This window comes from Enoplosus armatus, chromosome 11 (assembly GCF_043641665.1).
Source record: "Enoplosus armatus isolate fEnoArm2 chromosome 11, fEnoArm2.hap1, whole genome shotgun sequence".
NCBI lineage: Eukaryota > Metazoa > Chordata > Actinopteri > Centrarchiformes > Enoplosidae > Enoplosus > Enoplosus armatus.
The window spans coordinates 19,328,391-19,351,333 of NC_092190.1; the positions used below are offsets into that span (position 1 = coordinate 19,328,391).

Sequence of the window (22,943 nt, forward strand, 5' to 3'; positions counted from 1 at the left end):
AGTCAGGTTAACAGTGAAGTCCAGTGTAAACCATACATATATATAACATGCTAAATTGTGCTAATTAGCACTAAACAAAAAGTATAGCTGTATATAACTTTCCCTAATATGGATGATGATCACCAAAATAATTAGGAGACATCATCTGGGAACCATGAATGTCTGTAGAAAATTTCAGGACAGTTCATCGAATAGTTAGTAGTTGTAGAAATTCCCATCTGGTCCAGAGTGGTGGACTACTGACGGCTGCAACTGACCAGCCGGCTAAAATCTCAATTACTGACCAAAGGAACGACATCAGGGTTAATAAGACTACTCCGCTGTCCTCACCTTTGTCACAGAAAACTCTTCCTGCAGTAAACAGACATATATCAAAGCAAAACAACTTTGAATGCTTTATGAGTCTGCGATATCAGACTTTATCCTTTGTCCTGTTGACCAAGAGGATCTGCGTCAGTGCAGGCTCCTCTGTTGTCATGAAGCGTCCTGAAGAAGACCCTGAGACTTCCCTTCATGTAGAGGTTAACAAGGGAAAGACAGAAAATCCCTACATTAATGTAGTATCATTAAATACCATCTGTTCCTCTCTCTCTATAGGTTTTCCATGCCAACTCTGACGCCACGGAGGTGGTTCTCAATCGGATCCCACAGCCGGTCCTGGCCCGCTTCGTACGGATCAAACCTCAGACGTGGAAGAACGGCATTGCGCTGCGGTTCGAGCTTTACGGCTGTCAGATTACGGGTAAGAAAGATGAAGCTTTTCCTTCTGTAGAGTTTCTCAGACTTTTTCTGGCCTGCCTCCTCATGGGACTCACAAAATTATGAAAACACGATAGTGGTCTTGCCAAATTTTATGCCAGTGATATACTGGCTTTTACACCGGGTCAGAAGGTGGGTCATAGCAAAAAATAACCCGCCTTAGAAAACATTTCCTGGAAAAGAACAGGAAAATGGGAGAGGCTCTTATTTTCCTCTTCATTCACACAACCTAATGATAAATAAATCCTTAATTTGTCCATCCATCCATCCAATGCTTCTGTTCTTACTTTCCTCTCCTGTCTGTCAGCTCTCTCTCCTTCCTTCACATGCTCACAACACACCCACTCTCCTGTGCAGTCACACTCTTGCCCTCGCTCTTTCATATACATATCCTCCCTCTCTGTCTCCCACTCACACTCACACTCACACACACACACACACACACACACACAAAGAAACACACTCAGTCCTAATAGAATAATACTAGAGTGTGATGTGTGGGTGATAACATCAGAGAGTAACAGGCTCTCAGCTTTCATCTGCAGCCCTGGCAAACAAACATGATTTCAACCAGTATAATCAGCTCAATACTATAAATAGATAAAACTTAATTAGACTGTCTGTGTTTATGTGTGTGTGTGTGTGTGTGTCTGTGTGTTATAGAAATGGTAAGAGAGAGTTTCAATCCATTCAAGTGTGTGTGTGTGTGTGTATGTGTGTGTGTGTGTGTGTGTGTGTGTGTGTGTGTGTGCGCTCGCATGTGTGTGTGTGTGTGTGTGTGTGTGTCCCAGCTCCACTGTATCATTATTAGGTTAGGGCCTCTCTCTGCTGCCATTGTGGTGGCCATTGAGAGGGACAGATATGCTCTTATCTAGGAGGGCTATTTCAGCACCCACACAAATCACAATCACACCAAAACAATATGATACTTCTTGTGTGTCCCTGTGTGTAGTGTGTGTGTGTGTGTGTGTGTGTGTGTGTGTGATAGAAAGAGGGAGAGAGAAGCAGGCAAAAGAGACAGGGATGTGGCATCAGGTATCCTTGCCTGTGTTCTTGTCTACCAATTGGCTATTTTTTACCCTACTTTAACACATGAAATTGCATTATATATCACCCTACTTTTCCCACTATACTCTCAGCAGTGAGAACCAATTCAACACATCTTTTGGCCATTTCTGTTTCCCCGTGTATTGCCCATCTCTGCTGCCTCGTAATGTGTGCAATCCATCACGGGCCTGAGGAAAACACTGACTTTACATGCAAAGTCTTGACAGCTTCAGACTAGTTTGTTGAGAAGGATGACAGAGTTTGTTACTTCAGAGGTAAGCGGAGGGAAGACACACTGCTATGCCACAGTTTCAGCAAGATACGTCTACATAACCTGCAGAGAAAACTTTATAAACATACCCGCTAATAGCAATGCAGTATCTTTCCTTTTGCTTTTCCTGCACACAGACATATTGACAAGCACACACCCGAACACACTGCCAGGGGGGATGTGATAATGCCCTACACAGGCCTATAAAGGCAGACATAAAGCAGTCAGTCAGTGACATGTCATTAACTTAAATCACACTTTTATGTCTCTCTCTCTACCTTTTTTCCCATTTTCTACCCATCCCTCTTCAATGTCGCTCTGTTTTTTCTTCCTTCTCATTCTACTTTTTCCTCTGTCCTTCAATTTCCTCTGCTGACAGCTTCCATTCCCACTTTTCTCCTGCTGTCTCTTATTTTCTCCTCTCCTTCCCTTCCCTTAAATCTTCCCTGTCCCTGCCTCGTTCAACTCTTCGTTCGGTTCCTCCATCCGTCCTTCTCTCCTTCCTTAATCTCATTTTATTTTAGCCCTGCAGCACCTATCAATCATGTATTTTTAGCACCTTTATCGTTTTTCTCACCAGGCTTGTGTAGTCAGTGTGTGTGTTTGCAAAACTATATGTATGTGTGTGTGTGTGTGTGTGTGCGCAGCTGTGTGCATGTGTAACGGCTAGGTAGAGCCTCAATGATGTACTTTACGGCTTTTGTACGACCCTGTTATCAGGAAAAGCGCAGTGGGAGTGTGTGCGCGCCCATGTGTGGGCTAAACATCAGAGCATGTGTGAGTGGAAGTATGTTTCAACTTCTATGTGCTGGTGCATGTATCACTTTGTGTGTGTGTGTGTGTGTGTGTGCGTGTGCGTGTGTGTGCGTGTGCGTGTGCGTGTGCGTGTGCGTGCGTGAGCTTTAAGGGCTTTCATGCTGCTGTGTGATATCTAGCTATTTCTGCCACTGTGATCTCCAGAGATGATGTTCTCAGCGACTCCCACTGCACTCCTGTATTAAAAAAGCCTGCTGGAGTGCAGATGCTCAAATAGATGGATGCAAAAAATAAGAAACATAGAATAAACAAAAACAATAATAGAATTTTCTTCTGGCTAATCAGTTTTCTATTTCTATTCTATTTAGAGCTTGAGGGAGCTCATCTAGCTTGGCTTAGCTGTTGTTGTTTATTGTTGATTCATTATTTACCATGGTGCGCTGCTGCAAACGTCACAGCATTAAACATTCATCTCCATGTAGACCCGAATAATGTCACCATCAATCACCGTCACCCTTCACTGTCAGTCTGCTCTCTCTCTCTCTTCCTTTTCACCAGCATCTCTCTTTATCTTTCTCACCCTTTCTATTCACTTGCTGTCCATTTTTCAGTTTGACCTTTTGCTATCTCTTTATCTCCTCCTTGTCCTTCGATTCACCTTCCTCACCCTTTATCCCGCTTCTTTTTCTTCCTCACCTTCCTCTTCCTCTTTACTTCCCTCACGTTCTCTTTTCTTCTCTTCTTTTTATCCCCTCATTTTCGAATAGAGGCAGTCACTTTGTTTTCTTGCCTTTTCTTTTTGTCATTATTCATGGCAATAACACATACTGATGCTTGTTAGACTAAAACACATTTGTCAGTGTAATAAACAGCATCACTTTGATCTGCAACATGCTTTCATTTAGTTCCTCCATTTGGGAGTTCTCTGGCTCAATTCCCCACGAACAATCCCCTTTGGTATCTTTGTTAAAGTTATGCATCAACTTTGCAGCCGCAGGAAAGAAAAATAATGAAACGGGTTGATGAAAAGCAGCGGAGTGCAACACACCAGTCGCTGTTTTAACAATTCATGTCACAATCGCACACAAGTTTTGCTCCAAGTTAAGATCAAGCGGTGACACCAAATTATTTCTGACCTCTAAGTCACATTCATTCATGAAGAGTTTTTGATTCATAAGATGTTTAGCAATGCAGCAACCTCATTTAGCCGAGACTGGATTTAGAGAACAGAAAAGTTAACATTTTAGACTGTGTCCTTACATTTAGTGAAAATCCAATAGCCTTTAAAGGCAAATAATAATAGCGTGTATATGCCAGTTAACTTCAAATTACTTTGAATTTCACTCCTGACCATTTCCAAAGCAGTTTTTCAATTGAATGTCTACCTTCCTGACACCCTCTTATGTCATTTCACATTTTCATTTCATAGACTTGAGATATAAAATCCATCACAGTAAATATTTAGTTAACTTTTTGGTCAATTTTATTTTATTACTGTGTGGTAATGGAGTTGTATCCAGAGACCATTTTGGAAAAAAAATGTTGGTTCACTCAACAAAGGCAAACAAACATCAACCTTTTACTGTAATGCAAAAAACTGATCGACTCATAGTATCCTTTTCACATCGGTTAAGTTTTCTTGTTGTTTGTCCTGTGGGTTTGGTTTTCAGACAACTCATGAATGCAATGCTTTTTGGCAGCTGACTATCAGTTCTTGGATGCTGTACTGATCTTTGAAACACTAAGAAAGAGAGGAAAGTTTTCTGCTTTCAACTGTGTTACACTGCGGTTCTTTGAAAAACAAAACTAAAAGTATCAACATTCTGGCTGAGAGCTGATTTTAATAGAAAAATGACCAGCTTTCCCACTTTTACTTAATGCTTTAGAAAATGCCCAGCAGTAACATAAAGTATTCTTAATCCCTTCTCTCTCTCTGTCTTCTGTCCAGATGCACCCTGCTCAGAGCTGCAGGGCATGTTGTCTGGGCTGCTACCCGACTCCCAGATCTCTGCGTCGTCCATGAGGGACATCCACGGCTCCATGGGGGCAGCCAGGCTGGTGGCCAGTCGGTCAGGCTGGTTTCCCAACCCGACACAGCCCATAGCTGGAGAAGAGTGGCTACAGGTGGGTTTCATTTTACTTCCCCATAAAGTAAATGTTGTTGGAGCCTCTTTATATCTCAGTCAGCATCTTTTTGCCCCTTTTCCATGTAACATGCAGCCATTGTCACTGGTTCTGCTTTTTATTTCCAATATTCTCCGTTCTCTATGGGGAGAAGTCTCTGGAACTAAACTGTGTCCAAAATGCGTCATCCCATCAAAACAAAGACTAATAGAACAAACTCCAAACAACAACCATCATTACTAGAGCACCACAAAATCACTGGAATCACTATTGAAGAACAGAGTGATCTTACAACGATAGTTATATGCTTGTCTGTGTTGCAGGCGGACCTTGGTGTGCCCAAGATGGTGCGTGGCATTATTACCCAGGGTGCAAGAGGGCTGGAGGGCAGTACCAGTGCTGAGAACAGAGCGTTTGTCAGGAAGTACAAACTGGCCCACAGCTTGACTGGCAAAGACTGGACTTACATCACTGACAGCAAGACAGGGTTCGCTAAGGTAAAGGAGGGGAACACACACACATCTAATCTCTGTCTGTCTGACACATACATATGTACTCTTCTCTCTCTTATTGTCACTGTCAGTTCTCCCTCATTTGTAGTTTATTTATAGGTGTCTTTCAACTCAGTCCCTCTCTTTACATCCCTCTCTACACCTGTCTCTCTCTCAGCTTTGTCATTTTCAGGATTTCTTTTTTTTTTATTACAGCCTCAGCTCTGATAATAATTTAATTTAATCACCTCACTCCTCATTCTCCCTGCTACTGCCTCTCTCTAAGTCCTCTGTACTCTCTGTGTCTCATCCTCTCGTTCCTCTATTTGTCTCTCATGGGTGTTAATTAAAAATGTCTTTCCTGCATCGCCACTCAACACTGCTGGCTGTCTAACGCACAGTGAGACAGGGCACTTTAAACTCTGTTCTCCTTTCAGAGACTCTGTCTTAAAATGCTTTAATAGTACTACTGAGTGGCTGGCTTTTCTCCTGATGCTAAAACCCTGTTCTCTCTCATCTGCCTGTCTTTTTAAATGAGCATCCTGGGAAATTCATCATACGCATTTTAAAGTTACAGAAATGGGGAAGACAGAAGATACAATTCAATTAATGAAACCAATATTACAACTTTCACAGCCCACATTTTGAGAGGATCGGTGCAGTCTCTTCAGTTTTCAGCTTGTAATAAATCTTTTTTTGCCAGAGGCTGCAGCAAGCCGCCTCAAAAAATTACTTGACAATCAAAGGAAACACAGTCTCTGTTGTTATTTTTATGACACGTGTCATACTGTGCTTGGAAACAATGCTGATTAGAAGTGTTATATGACTTTGGAGAGACAGCCTCTCCATTTTGCTATTGTTTTTCAATTAGAAGTGAACGGCAGAGTGGCGAAATGACAAATTTAACTACCTCTGCAGCTTTTACATCTTATTGTTTCAGGATACTCATCCTCGATGCTGTCTTCACTACAGAACAATGTATCAGTGGACCCACTCTGACAGATGCCACATATATCAAACAAACATGGAGTAAAGCTTATCACTCATCATTTCATGTCTTAGACACGTCTCAGACAGCTTTGGCTTTAAGATAAACTCTATGACAAGCAATGACACTTGTAACACATTTCCCTTTAAATCAGCACTGGGCGGACACAGTTGGATCTTATTGTGATCATGAGCTACAGTCAAAAAAGCAGCTGTCATCAGTGGAGCAGGCCACAGAAACTTTGCCATATTTTCCTGTTGAGTGCACAAATGGAACTTAGGACTGTCAAAATTGGCAGGAAAACATCGTTTATACTGGAGGGGAATTTGATTCTTCCTTTTTCCTTGTTGTAAAATGAAAATAGTAAAGCGCTCTCTAACAACTCTCCGAACACGAATAACAACACTCTCAACATGCCTTTTGCCTCCGCTTAGATTTTCGAGGGGAACGGCCACTACGATACTCCAGAGGTGCGGAGGTTTGATGAGATAGTGGCCCAGTACATCAGAGTCTTCCCGGAGCGGTGGTCGCCCGCTGGGATCGGCATGAGGATGGAGGTCCTTGGCTGTGACCTGCCTGGTAAGAACACACACGTGCATGAGTAAGATAACAGAAGGCTGCACACACACACACTTCCAGAGAGGAACGTGCACATGCAACCCACACACACACACACACACACACACACTGTTTATGTATGCAGATGAACTCACAACTGCAGGAATGTACATTTGTGCACACAGATAAATACACAAACACACTTGTTCATATAAGAGTTTATGGCCCACAGATAAAATACCACACAGCCTTGAAAAAGTACTATTAAGACAAATTATCCATCAGCTGTGATCAAGAGCAAGCATACATATATCATCATTATGATACTTCAACATACATGTATATTACATGATCCATAAACATAATTACAAACATCACATTAGTGACTGAAATGTCCTGTGTAAATCACACCATTAATCTCTCTGACGTCTCTAATTAGTCTGTGCGCGTTGTTGGATCTGCGTTTGAGCATTTTGATTGTGTGTTGTCTTTCTTTAGTATGTGTGGCTTTGTGGATAGTGTATGTATATATGTGTATTCGAGTGTATGTGCGTGTGCACATACTTACTCATGTGCATTCTGTATAGTGGTTGTTAATCATCTTGCTCTATAGGAGGTACTGCAGCATGTCTGGACAGGGATTAACATGTCTAGGTCATGGGACTTTTACTAATGTGGCCAGCTGTGTACTATATTGTGTTCACAGCCTATTATGTTAATAACATGTAGCTAGTGTGTAGTGAAGGATTAGGTGCGGTACATTGTCTGCTGAACGTTGGTATCCATGATCAATCCATGATCTATTCTGATCTACACTTTTCTTTTTCACTATGTTCCACCTCATTTAATTTCTCCACTCAAGGTTTGGTTTTGTTTATAAAGAGTGATGATTTAGTGTAAAGAGTGATGAATGCAGACCATTAGTCTATATGTTGCTTTATTGAGCTGTGCGAGTATAATTTATTACAATATGTTACTGTATTGTATGGAGCTTGTTAGCGGGGGCAAGCAAATTATTCTCAGCTGTACAATAACTTCAACAATAAAGCAGGCCATTGTACAAATCTCCCCACATGTGTTACATAGCTTGAGCAACAATGATGTGCTGCATACATTCGGCAGCAACGTAGACTTTATCTCTGAAGTTGTGATATTTTTCATGAAGAACTCAGAGCCCAGATACAGTCTCAATAATGACGCACCTAAAAACAATAATTGTACTCTGCTTAAAGGTGTTCTTCACCAGACATCTGTATTTAGTCACAAATGGCACTTTAAAAGCTTCTGTTATGGCCAGCTTCCTCCTCCTCTCCTCCTCTCCTCTCCTCCTCTCCTCTCTTCTCTGATGTGCCATCAGATCTTACTACTTTAGTCACATGTGACATGTGAAAGGTGAAGACAAGAACAGGAAACGACACGTACCTGATCCCAGTGGACATGAAGTGGGCTACAACCGATGGCCTGCTGCTAGGATTCTGTATTTCTGAACTTTGTGTGTGTGTGTGTGTGTGTGTGTGTGTGTGTGTGTGTGTGTGTGTGGGGGGGTGAGAGAGAGAGAGAGAGAGAGAGAGTCCAAAGGGAACAATATATCCTAGATGTGTCAGGACTAGCCAAGAGGTTAGTGATGATGGGGAGAGAAGGGGCATCCTCCACTGTTCACACAGGTTTTAACAGGTTACCATGACTGAAGTTAAATAAAATAAAATCCAGTCATAAATAACAGGTCTGATTTAAATCAACAGTTTACATCAGGGAAAGATTTTACTTTGTAGGAGAAGTGAGTACTGTGATTACCATAGAGATTACATGGAGGGTTATGTATTATAATACATATAATAGAACGATAAAGCACTCAGTGGAAAAACTGAAAATCTAGGGAAACCCTTGAACAATGTGTTTTCATCCATCATCAGGCTTACTGTACTATATGCAATAATTGCCTATTTACTTCTGTCCATTTTACGGTTTTTCCAATTCAATTTAGCTCTAATTTAACTCCTCCCCCAGTTAATGGCATCCTTAATGAGAGGACATAAGAGGTGGCATGTATAGGAGTTTTTTCCCGGTAGAAATTTTCCTTTTATCATTTTGAGTTTCAGGTGACTGGCAGTAAGCCAAGTGTTAAATATGCACACGCTGATATAAAAACCCAACACAGAGAAACCTTGACTTAAAAAATAATAAAGCTTTGTACTGGACTGAATTTCTAGCATGTACAAGTGGTATATCATGAATGGCAGCAAAGGGTTTCTCTCTAACGGAGATAAATGTGACATGTCCAATCATGCTGACTGCAACCTATGTGATTGCACCGGCAGTGTTTTATCCTGCCAGTACACATTGCTGACATTATGCACGTCATATCTGCAGCCATCATCTCCATGATCACCGTACGGATCAACCTCTTGGCTATTGCAGTTTCAGCGATTGTCTGCTGGTCTGGCTGCCTATGTCTGCGTGCCAGATGTTTGCCTTCTGGATGTAATCTGTGCAGTAGACATGATAACAGGCCATTCCCGCTTTACATGAACACCACAGCAACTGCTCCTGCTACCATCCTAAGTACCACACACAATCACACACCAAGATAATCCTACATCTTAATGGCTTAGAGCAAGTTGATTCTGTTGAATTTCACTTTGTCTGGTTTTTAATTGTCGACGCGTTAAGTGACGTTAGGATAATAACACTGAAAAACACATGATCTCACCAGTCATGAAGTCGCAATCATTTTGCTAGAGCTATAAATGAAAACAATAAAACTGAAAAGCACATCTGACTTAAAGTAGGCTTTGTTTCTCCTCTCGCTTGTGTGAGTGTGTGTGTGTGTGTGTGTGTGTTGAGTTGTAACGAGAGATAAAATATTCAACAGAGTGCATCAGCTTCAGTCCACTGAACATAGCTGTTTATACATAAGTCACAAGCACACAAAAACGCACACACGTTCAACTCTAGTGGACCTCTTCTATAAATTCAGACACACACACACACACACACACACACACACACACACACACACACACACACACACACACACACAGGGCTACAGATAGGAAGGAAGATAAAGTAAAGTCATACAGGAAAAGTCCTAACAGCACCTTTCCATCTCCGCTCAGATGAACTCCTATGAGGTCGCCTTCCTTTCCATTTCTCTAACAGCATTCAAAATAGTTCAAGACCTTATTATTCTATTGACCAAGCATGCTATCCATGAGGTTACCTCGCATAAAAAGGGACGTCCTTCCTCCCTTTAAAAATTGGAATTGCAGGAGTTCCTTTTGTTTCCAAGAGCTTCAGCGTGCAGTCGGGCCACAGCCCCGCCTGCCTCAGCACTGCTCAGGAAGTAAAGGGGTGAATTAATGAATCGATGAATAAATAAAAGCAGACATCAGCAGTGTAAGGCAATCACATGTTCGCTGACACACCCACAAACACACACACACACACACACACACAGGCCAGCCAGCAGTGGATGCAGCAATCAGAGCGGCCTTTCTACTATTCAGCTGTTGGTTTCAGACCTCTGTTCCATGTTGACTTAAATAACAAACCCGGACCTGTTTAAAATGTTTTACATGTATGTATGATATGTATATAATATAATTAACTAGGGGCTAAAATTAACGATTATTTTCACGATTAAAAATGTGGAAAATGCTCATCACAATTTCCCAGAATCCCAAGTGACGTCTTCAGATTGCTTCTTTTGTCCAAACAACAGTCCAAAACCCAAAAACCCTTCGTTTACTATCATAAATGACAAAGAAAAGCAGCAAATCCTCACATTTAGGAAGCTGGAACCAGCAAATGTTTGACATTGGCATTGATTTTTGACTAATCGTTGCAGTCCATATTTAGCATTCCAAATGACTGATTTGGACAGCATGTTGTTTTGCTTTAAGACGAGTTAATTCATTGTTCAAAAGTAGAGACAAAGACAATATGATGTCAGTCACAAACCTCATATCCTCTAAACATCAGCTTTAGCAAACTCACAAAGAAATTGCTTTTCCATTACTGCCCCTGTATTGTTTTTATATTTTACAATGAAGCGCATTGACCTGGCTCCGGGGTTGTAAAACAATTTCCTCACATGCGAGAGACAATCTCAGCACCCAATTACAATGAAGAAATCCAAAATTACGGATACAGGGTTCTTAGGGGGCACACAATAATGTGGTTTAGCATCTCATTATTGCGCCAAACCCTCATTGCGAAAACAGAAACAAAAGCCAGAATATTATTGCAGAACTCATTCTGATCATTCACGCTAGCTGTGGAGGCAACATGTAATTTAGGTCTTGTAACCCCGACTATTGGATGTGAACTGAGAGCTGCCAAGCTGCCAGTTTTGTTCATGTTTTAAATGACTGAGCTATCAGAACATCTGCTAGGCTCTCATCTCTTTCACTCCACACCTTTGTTGCCAGGCAGGCAGGCACATATGTACACACACACACACACACACACACCACCTGTTTGGCATGAAGACAAAGGTTTGTTCTTAGTTGTGTAAATACATGCTTAGGTTCTCATCTCCATTGAAAACTGCGGTGCTATGGGTGGGGTACTAGGGGAAAATAACAGAGGGACACTGAAATACACAGACAGAGAGAGAAAGCGGCTTTGTGTCCGGTGTCTCAGAGTGGCTAATAACAGCTTTGTCTTCATTCATCTGCTGCTGTTGCTGCTCTTTGGATCATGGATCTTCACTTGTCACGAAACGTTAGACACTGCCAGCCACATTCTGACAGAAATGATGCTTCTTACGTCTGTGCTCCGACGAAATCACAATGATTAGCCAAATAGGGGCGCTGCATTTGGTAGACTGCATCATTCAGGCTGATGCTTTCAGTTGCCTCTCACTAAAACATCTAGTGTGTGAAGTAAGGCCAGTTATAGCAAAGAGGTTGGCGTGTGTCCGTTTGAATCTCTGGATGAACAGGGGAAATACCTCAACAGCTACTCTCAAACAGCGTCCAGTCCAAGAAAAGAGGCGTTTGCACGTAAGTGTGAACGTAGACGTTTATGAATGTGATGAATGTGTGTTGTTGGAGAAGCCTACTGGGTCAAATGTCCACGTAGGAAGGATAAATAAGGGTTACAATAATAGTGAGTTTGTAATATGCTAGATGACTGATAGCCAAGAACCTTCACCGTGTCTGTCTTTCACATGCTGATGATGTTGGATGTGGAAAACACACACACACACACACACACACCCACACACTTCCATAGTTACAGTGGCACCCTGGAGGGAATGTTGTTTAGAGTTCTTGTTCTAGAACATTGCAGAGGTGTTCCGCTGTTCCAGGTTTCCAGCCAGTCGTTCAGGTTTAGCCAAGTGTGTGTGTGTGTGTGTGTGTGTGTCTGTTTTCCAGGTCCAAGATTGCTGATCGCTTTCACATGTGAGCCGTGGCTCCGATCCAGATACTTTCATGTGATTGGTAGGATTTGTACTCACTTACACCCACTCATCTCTCCCCAGCCACTCCTCCTCCCACCGCAGACAGTACAGTAATGAGATTATAAAAACACTACATTCACCAGTAAAGACAACAACCAGATTGCAAAATATAATAAAAGGTAATTAATGCATTTATGACTTTGCACAGAAGTAGGCTGTAAATGTGGTTATATATCCTAGCAAATAGTTTTGTACTGGTAGTAAGTAGAAATAATAGTATTCAAAGAGCAAGCAATGCGTAGACATATTATTAAATCATTATTATTAATAACTGTTTCATTTTTAATTAATATTGTAAACAAAGTTATTTAAAATGAACTGATAGATAACCATAATGAATTGCTGGGTAGCAACAGAGTGGCTTACTTCACTAATCAAAAGATAAGACTTTTAGTTCATACACACAGACCTGACCTGCTCTTTTATAAACTGTATGGACAGGAATGGAAAATAATGTTAGAGAGGGAGGTAGAGTGTGCAAATGTTTGTGGCTTCTGCAGTACCCCCTCCGTCTCCACCCCTTTGACTCCCTCCCCATCAGAAGAATTTAATGACTCCCGTCTCCTTCCAAGGCTCTTGTAACACCCCACCACACACATAGACACTCCATCTATCCTACGTCCTCACCTTCCCTTTTCCCCTGACCTCATTCCCCTTCATGGACTTGTTTCCCTCTCTCCCTTTTGCTCTCGCTCTTCTCACATTGTTTCTATGGACCCATCTTTCTTTTATAATTTATCCCTCACCTGTCGCAACCTTTCGAATCCAATGCAACACCTGTTGCCAGCGCTACCTTTACTTTATAGTTTTTGAAAGCTAATATTATCTCCCACCAGCAGTAAATGTGTCACGACTGCACAGCCAAGCCGAGCCACAGATCGGGTATTGTACAATTTCCAAACACAGGATTGTAAAAATGGAAACTGACTCTGTTTTTAAAGTCTTAGTTCCTACAGGGGTACCTGTTAGGGGTTTTTACAGGACACCAACAGCACATTCCCTTGCCCACCACTGCAGAGGGGATCAGTGCTCGGCAGCACTGCTCCTGACTTATTTGTTCCAACAAATAGGCCACGTTTGCAATGGGACGTGTTACAAAGACGTTGTCAAGTGCCTGAAAGTCAAGCACACACCCAAAGAAGTTCCACAGTTATTTTAAACCATATACAATCATGCTACAATCACTTCAGGGGGACAGTTAAGTTTATCACTTCCTTCTTCTCCTCCTTGAAATATCACACATGGCAACACTTAGGATTGGGCACTGGTTCATTGCGGGTGCATGTGTATTTATATGTGTCTGTGTGCAAAAAAAGCTTGTGTTTTTCCAATATAAATATTTAGGTTTTGCAGTATTTCCCATATATCCCTGCCTCTTTTTTTCTCTCCATGCTTATCTATCTATTTATCTATCCATCCATCCATCCCTTGTTAAAGCTTATGCAAAAATTCAACTGTAGAGTCATAGATCCACTTCTGATCCCTCCTCTCACTGACTCTCACTTTAAGTGTTAAATTGATCTGTGAGTTCACTCTCAAGCTGAGTCTTTTACTGTAATACACAGCCCAGCAGTAGACAATGCTTGTTGTTAGCTTCTGTGATGTTTGAAGCCACAGGAATAACATAGGCTTATATTTTCAGGGATGTTCAGAGAAACACACAATATGCAATTATTTTTATCCATGACCCAACATTTACATACAGTCTGTCGATCTACCTTTAATTTAATGGCCAACAAGTACTGATTGGGCATTGGAAATCATTTAAACCATATGCTTGTCAACATATTACTGCTTGCTGATCTAGAAAGCTGTCTTTCTTTTCTCCAGAGCAGTTAATGGCATACTTAGTTTAATGCTTTTTTTCCCACACTTCCACACTCATTTCCTTTGTAGCGCACTACTGTTCACTGATGAAGTCAGCCACTCATCGCCGGCAGCTTCTTTATATCATCTCAGTTGTTGTCGTACTTAGCTTCACACTTAAGGCTACAATTACAATCGCATACCTTGTGGTGCTTTGTTGCACAATCGGCTAATGAGCAATTCACTGTCTGTAGTTTCCTGTCACGAAGAGCTTCTTTGCTTTCAGTGCACGGCTCTGCTTCTTTAGCCACACTTGAAGCTCTATTAATGGTGGCTTTTTTAACTACAGTCATGTGCTCGGTCTTATACCACCAACACATTTTACTGGGTTACAGAAACTCTCCTTCCCGTCTACCAGGCATTAAAACTTGCGGTCCAGTGCAGCACTTACCATAAAACAAACCAGATATTATTGGTAGCTTGCTGTACAATGGGCTAATTAGGCATTTAGTCTCGAGTTTCCTGCTGTACAGAACTCATTTTCCCACCCACTCATCTACAGAAGAGGGAGTCATAATTAGTCCAGCACTTTAAGCTACATGCAAATCAGACCTGCACTTTAGGTTTTTACGTACAGTTGTCTGATTTGTCATTCAGATTGCTGGCAATGATTTTCATCCAAAATCACTCATGTTTTCCACCGTCACTTCTCATTTGGTGTCAGCCACATTCTTGGTAGTGCCAGAAATCAAATCTTGCTTGGTTTCCTTTCACTAAGAACTAATTTTCTTCTCCTTCCAAAAGCAGCATACAGTTTTAGCATTGCATATAACCATGTAGTATATAAAATGTAGGATTGGTTCCCAAATTTGGTCAGAAATTGTTTATGTTTCTTGCAAGTATATCTTGCTGTAGTCAGTGCTATGCTGTACAGAGCTGCTGCCGTTTCAAGTTGTTAAGGAGCTTTTGCAGTAAATGAGTAGAACACAGTGGATAGAAAAATGCCTTTTTCAAAGGAAATTCTGCTTACAGTGAATAAATACCCACAGCAGACAGGTTAGCCAGCGCTAACAGCTAACAGTAGTTAACTATCAGTGGAGGTCCCTGTTATAAAGGAGACATTTTTTAAGCTGCACACACACATCCAGTCAGTCAGTCAATCGCATAGTCATTAAGTAAAGGAAATCCCCCTCACACACACACACATACACACACGTACCATGTCACCAATAATTTGAGTAGGGGCGATATTCTCTCTCTTCCTCAGACACACACACACACACACACACACTCTCACAGACTGTGTCAGTAGTCATTATTTAGGCTGACAGAGGTAGATTTATACCCAGAGCTCTTTCCATAATTGAACAGTTTTCGTCTCTCTGTTTCCGCCTCGCCTTGCTCAGTCAGCAGCTTTACAATGAGCCCTGGGGCCTATGACAGTGTGTGTGTGTGTGTGTGTGTGTGTGTGTGTGTGTACACGTGTGTGTGGTTAACCGAACCGAACACCTTTCCAGTTTCTCAGTTTGAAGTGTGTGTGTGAGAGAGAAAGAGACGGAGAGTCTGGCAGGTTGCTGTAGCTCAGTGGTGTTTGGGATGACCCATCTGCAGAATACAGATGTAAAGATTGGTGTTTCTTTTACATCCCTGTCTGAATCCTCATGTTTAAAACATGACTGACTGTGTTATCATCCTCACTTTCCACACGAGTCACTAAACACACTTCTGCCATGCACAAGTTTTAGTTCAGCAGATTAAAAAAAAAAAAACGTCCTGCAATATCAAGTGGGGAAATTACAAGTTTATTACATAATAACCACATTAACGAATTTAAAGTGAATTTAATTATAAAGTAATTCATTTAAATTATTTTACTGACCTTTACAGTAGCTACAGAGTGGGCCCTGATGGATAGAAGTAAGAGGGCGGAGGAAGATGATGAAGAGGATGGGGAAAGGGAGAAATAACAGGAGAGGAGTCGACAGACAGGGAGCAAAATTGGATTAGACGGGTGGAGATGGAGATGGAGTTAGAAATGGGAAGCTGACAGGAGCTGTGTGTGGTCACTAATTAGGAAAATGGTGGTGAGAGGTGGAAAGGGTTGTGTTCTCTTCTCCATGTCTCTCTCTCTATCTGTCTCTATGTGTCTCTGTCTCTCCTTCTCTCATCTCCATTCCCCCCTCTCTCCCCTCCATATGGGGGGCTAATTACAGTGGTAAAGGGCACCAAATTAAAACAGCTTAATGTCAGCAGCTGGGAGCTACTTATCCAATGTTAATATCTAATTCTGTGTGTGTGTGTGTGTGTGTGTGTGTGTGTGTGTGTGTGTGCTTGCCATGTGTGTGTTGGGACGGCAATATGAGGCCACTCTGTTTGGGCTTACATAATAATCCTGCATACTTTCACTGTGAGCAGACTGCGTTAACAACTCAATCAAGTTATGCACACACACAATACACATTAGAGGGATGGACGCTGCAGTGAACTCAAAGCTATTAGCAAAGGCTAGCAAAGGTTAAGAGTTCACACTAAACAAGACACACACAGATCACCGAGTGAGTCATGGAAACATCTAGAATGACCAAACAAGCAGTAAATCAACAGTGGTCTCAGATTTACTGAGCTGGTGGTTAGAACCGACATAAAATAACACCAGACCGGAGTTATAGCACAGAGAGAAGAGCTGAAAGGTTGAGAGGAGAGCCGGAGATCGTAGGAAAAGGGCAACAGAAAGAGACACAATCTTAACAAAGAGAGAGAAAGATCTGCGGGCAGACCAAAGCAAAGGACGGGTGGAAATCAAAATTTGCCTCAGGGAGAGATGACAGAAAGAGAGCGAGAGAAAGAGTTATGGAGAAGAAAATTGCGGTTGTGGTAAAACAGAAACAACAGTAGATAGGGTTTCACGTCCATGCCGGAGAGGCAGAGAAAAAGAGAGATCAGCATGTTAGTGTGTGTGTGTGTGTTTGTGTAGAAAGAGCTTTTTGTGGTGTTGATGGTGGTTTTGCAAAGCAGAACTGAAACTGGTCAGATTTATTGTGACAAATGACAGAGAGAAGATAGATAGATGGAGGGGATTTTCAGAGCAGAATGACAGATGGAAGGAGGGGACGAAAAAACAAAGACAGACCATGAAGTGAAATGCAGATAATAAGAGAGCGAAAGAAGTCATTTCTAAGAATAATTTGGTGAGAGGTTTGTGGTGTCGGCCTTGTGCCACGCAAGCCAGACAATCTTCAACGTATAGACTGACTTACACCAGCGTGTGCGTGAGAGGGAGCTGGTAAAGCATTCAGGGCTGTTTAAGGAATCTTAACCAACAGTAGAAAGCTGCTTATTAAGACCAGAAGGTCTTGGGGTTACACTGACATACCCCACTGCTGACGTGTGTCTGTGTGTGTGCGCCTCTGTTTGATCTATCATACACTGGTCGCATGCTGCTGTGCACCAAGGTCAGTGTGAGTGCAACATCTATCATCATAGCGTTGCGGGTGTATGTGTGTGTGCGCGCCAACCTGCAGTGGGTAAAATGAGTGGTGTGGCACACTCTTCAGCTCCCTGCCTCAGCTCCCTCTGTCGCTGCCTGGATCATGACAAACTCCAGACTTAAAAACAATAGTGACGTATGTACAAACATCATTAGTTAGCCTATTATATCTAAATCTTGCTTTGCTCAGACATCACGGCTGCACTGTTGAAATATTACTCTTTCCCAGTGTGCGGCTGTAGAACAAATAGTGAATATTTAAAAAGAAGAGCTGAGATTAGGTTATTGTGAGTCCAGTATTGTCTGAAGTACTGTACTGAAGTTAATCATAATTAAAGCAGACTAACTCAGGCCAACGCCTCCATTAAATAAGAGTAAAGTGTGATGTAATACATGTGTTACTGCTAATTAGCATGCTAACGTGGTAGCTGAGGATTATTGTTTAGAGATTTGCTAGGTTGAGCATTATGCTGCCGGTGATGTTAGCTTGACATGTTATTATCTAGCATGCTGTTAGCTGATGATGTTGCAGACAAAGTGAATATAACTTGTTATGTTAGGCCACTGCAGGGCCTAATGGTCAAAACATCATTTAATATGAATACCAGGCTTCCATAAGAACGCTCACCCAACCTTTTTTTCTCCTGTTGACAGAAACCACCACTGTACCTGACACTGTGACCCCCACCCTGCCCCGAGAGGAACAGACCACTGCTGCAATGAGACCCGGTAAACACACACACACACACACACACACACACATACTTAGTTCAAGCAGTCTCACGCACAGTATCCCCATCTTTCTTGAAAGCACACACGTATTAGTTTTGTCTCTGTCTCTCGTCCACACACACTCCTGCTCTTAAGGTCAAACTCATGATGTCACTGCGCACCACAGGGCCTGTGGGCTTTGAAGTCTGTTAGATTCAAGAGTCCCACAGGAAGCTCTGTTTGAGTGAAAATAAGCTCTCACAGCCAGAGGATCGCGCCTCCTCATGCACACACACACACACATGCATAGTGGGAATATGATTTCACAGCTATAGGTCAGCGGCTGTCAGGAGAGTAGCCTTACTGGGGTAAATGTAAAGTGATGTAGGTCCTTGTTGATCCATTTGGATCCATTAAGTGACTTAAACTGAATACAGCATCAGGAGTACAAAGTGTATGTCGTAATGCTCCACTTTCTCTATTCTTTATTGTCATGTAATTTCTTATTTATGTGTTTTTTTTTCTCCTCTCAGGTCTCTCCTTTTGATTTGCATCTACACCCCCGTCACTGCGCTGCTTTCTTTCTGTCCATTTTCTGTCTATGTTTGCTTTCTTTTATCCTCCCCACTGATTCTTCTGTCTAGCCCATTCTCTCGCCACATAATCTCTCTTTTACTCTAATATTTGTATTCAGCATGATTTATTGAGATGTCATATTACAAGAGCACTATTGCCAAAACATCTAAACACAATGGGAATCTCTCTCAAAGCACTATCAAAATAAAGGAGCCAGCCATTGGCATAAAGTCTCATAATAGGATGATAAGATAAGAAACTGAGGAAAAAAAAGTTAAAATTTGATATGGTGCTCTCTGAAAGGGGACTTGGTTATTAGTTATGTTGCCGTTATACTATCAAACGTCTTTATTCACAATCTGTGTGTCTCTTTCACAGCCACCACACCGTCCCTGTCGGCTGTATGCGACTTTGAGCAGAGCTTGTGCGGCTGGTCGGCTGATCCCCAGTCAGGCGTGAGCTGGTCCCTGCACACGGCCAGCAGCAGTTCAAACGGACACAGCACACACGGAACAAGGCAGGATTTGGCGCTGGGATCAGACAGTAAGAACTGATTTGTTGGTAACCAATAACACACTACAATTACATTTTATAATGAGACCTTAAATACTTACAAGTATCCATTTATTCTAATCTGTATTCGGATACTTCACACAGACGCACTGCACAAACTTCCCAATCCACACTCTGTCTCTGTCACCAACAGTACTTTCAATCTTTTAAAAGCTCCACGGGGTGAGGACCTGTAAGAACATTTCCGAGCAGGTCTTCTCCTCTAATTAAACACTCAAACTTTCTGAAAACTTTGTGTTCCCATTAGAACCACAGTTCAATTCTCGTCTTTCTGGGTGTCTTCATTTCAAGATATTTCTCCTTTGTTCAAACGCAGAAAAAGAAAGCGCAGTCGTGTTGAGATGTTTGACCTTCCTCAGCACAAAGACTTCTGTAGCTAATTAAGAGCAAAGTGGTTGTCCTGTGGTGGAATATTACAGATCCCAGTGCTGGGAGGAACCACTGACAGCAACTATGATGCAAGGATTTCACTCTGATCTGCTAACAGTGTGTACGACGACTTAATTGGAGTTTGAGCAGTTTCACTTTCCCTAACCTAGTTTGATACTTTGTTGTCTCTTTTCTAAGTTTTTTCTTCTTTCTTTGCCTCTTCTTGGAGTTTTACTCCTTCCTCACATTTTCACTGTATCTCTGTATCACTCTTGCAGCATCTTTTGCTTGCTTCTTTCATATACTGTAATGACCTTACTTCAGCCTCCTTGTTTGCTCTTTCCCTGTCCTCTTTATTTGCCTCTAATGTCACTACAAATGTCTCTCTGCTCTCAATCCTCATCATCCCACTCCTCCTTGCCTTTACTGTGCTTCCTTCACTCCATCCTTCCTCTATAAGTCTTTTTCGGTTCGAACTCACACTGCAGTATATCATTTCTGTATTTTCATGTCGCTTCCAGCCGTCTCACTCCATCACTGTGATCACCTCTTTCTCTCCTCACTGACCTCTCTCCCATTTCCCTCAGTGGTACTTGTCTTTTCCCACATCTGTCCGCCTTTAATAAGACAGCAGGAGGATAACCAAGACTGTTTTATCCATCACGCACACACACACATTCACTGCCTCACGTACTTCTCTCTCTCTCACACACACACACACACACACACACACATACTTACTGTACTTCCACACCCATGAGGCACACACACACATCGCCCAGAGCGGTCAGATAAGTCAGATGATGGCTTTGACAGAAGTGCTGCCGTAGCTCTCCAGCTCCCCCGGAGGCTCCACACACACACACACACACACACACACTTACACACACACTTACACATCTTACACAAACTGCTCAAGGTGGGACTGTCTGCGTATTAAACACTCAAGGTGTGTGGGTTTGTTTCCCACACACACACACAGACACACACACACACACACTCACACACACACATGACCTTGCCATCCACCAAGGTTTTCTCTGTATCTGTTGAAGCCATCCAGTTTATGGTTGACTGAGCAGCTCCTTCATAAACAGACAGGGCCGTGACATAAGGCAAGGCTCTACATCACACTAGGATTCTGTGTGTGTGCCTGCAAACGTACGTAAGTGTATGTGGCGTTATGAGTGTGTGTTCGTGCGCGTATGAGTGTGTGTAATTGATATAGCAGCGTCCCTGTCTCCGTGTTAGACAGCAACATGACATTAAGTCTTGTTCTACAGAAACATTAGCGCGGCGCCCTGTCTGGAAGCTGTCTCGATATGCAAATCAAATCCCCAACCCTTGTCATTGAAAGCCCCTTTTAGGGTTTGAAAAGAGAAAATCCGACCTGAACAGAGCTCATAAGTTATTCTTTTGATCTCAGATAGGCCAAGACTCAAATTCTATACCCTGTGGAGATTTTTCATCGAAAGAAACCCTTCACATTGCTCGTTGTTGGAAGTGGTTTAGTTTTTGATAAGGAGAGGAAACGAGAATAAGGGAGAGTTAAAAAACTGACATCATAATATCAGTTTCTAACACCTGATGATATCACTTTGAGTTTGTTTTGATTTCCAAAAGGTGTCACGAAGACGCTGCTCCACCTTCAGCCGCTACCATCCCACTGGCTCATAACAACGTGCATTTTTCTGTGAACCTGTAACAGTATAATGCAATATAATAATCCAAAAGTTCATATTTTATTATGTAAACTATATATAATTGTGCTTTCACACGTAACTGATTCGAACCTGTTTGCCAGTGGTTCGGTTCCTTTAGGCTGGTGTGAACACTGTCACTCAAACTCCGGTGTGGACTAAACAACTCGGTCCGTTTCCATGTGAACTTGGACAATCAGGACTGTGTGATATTAAGCAAGTCATTTTAGAAAGAACTGAAAAGCTTAACTTCTGTAAAACGCACTTGATTCATGAGCTGATCACAGGAGCTGTCAAGGAAGAAATCTCTAGAGCAATCTGCATGTAATTATGCTTAATCATTTGGTAACCATGGAAATATGTATTTGCGTTAGTGCAGCTCAGTTCAATGAGACAGCTTCATTGAAACTACTAGATGCTATTTGCTGATTTGTGGTGATTAGGAATATTAGGAGTCAGTGTGACACATATTAAAAGTAATGGCTCAGTCATACTTTATTAAGTGCACTCATCTCAAGTGAAAACGTGAGTTGACATTGTACTGTAGTTCACCATGTACTACTTCTTCTTTGCCCATGCTCACCTTCACTGCTCAGCCCTGTGTGGAAGTGAAGATGAATACACATAAATACGACGCACATCTACGCGAATGCAAAACGACAAACTCATACTCACACACAAGGCACTTGCAAGTACACACACACACACACGCAATGACTGACAGATGAACTCACACAGATATAAATATAAACGAACAAACACTCATGCAAACAGACACCAACAGACACACTTCCCTCCCTCCCTCGGAGCCAATTCTACATCCCTGCCTATCTCTCCCATGGAGAGTTGTTAATTAATTCCCTCCCTTTGTACGTTTGCCAAGATCAAACGCGGAGAGACAGAAAAACACTGCAACTTTCTCTAACTGTACTTAATGAGCAACGGTAATTTAGGTCCTCTTTTTCATTGCCTCCAAGTGAAGAAACGGAGTTACCTCAACCCAAATCCATTATTCATTAAGTGTGATGTGCTGCAAAATCTGTCTGAATGATTTTTTTTTTCTGTCTTAGCTGAGGGAGGGAGAACAGATAGGTGGATAGATAGATAGATAGATAGATAGATAGATAGATAGATAGATAGATAGATAGATAGATAGATAGATAGATATGAGCTCATGCGATGTCACACACAGTGTCTCTCTGTCGATAAAAAGACTATTTGCAGCTCCAGCGAAGCTTTTACTCTCCGGCCATAATAGAC

At 42.0% G+C, this 22,943-nt stretch overlaps 1 protein-coding gene across 2 annotated transcripts in view; it reads left to right on the forward strand.

Moving 5' to 3' along the window:
* Positions 1–22,943, forward strand: part of LOC139292000 (neuropilin-2-like) — an 86,183-nt gene that overhangs the window by 46,601 nt on the left and 16,639 nt on the right. For both annotated transcript variants that reach the window (XM_070914105.1, XM_070914104.1), the window contains exons 8-13: positions 598–742; positions 4,782–4,957; positions 5,281–5,454; positions 6,871–7,015; positions 18,409–18,483; positions 19,420–19,584. In XM_070914105.1, coding sequence (XP_070770206.1) covers positions 598–742; positions 4,782–4,957; positions 5,281–5,454; positions 6,871–7,015; positions 18,409–18,483; positions 19,420–19,584 — 880 coding nt within the window. The remainder of the gene's footprint in view (positions 1–597; positions 743–4,781; positions 4,958–5,280; positions 5,455–6,870; positions 7,016–18,408; positions 18,484–19,419; positions 19,585–22,943) is intronic.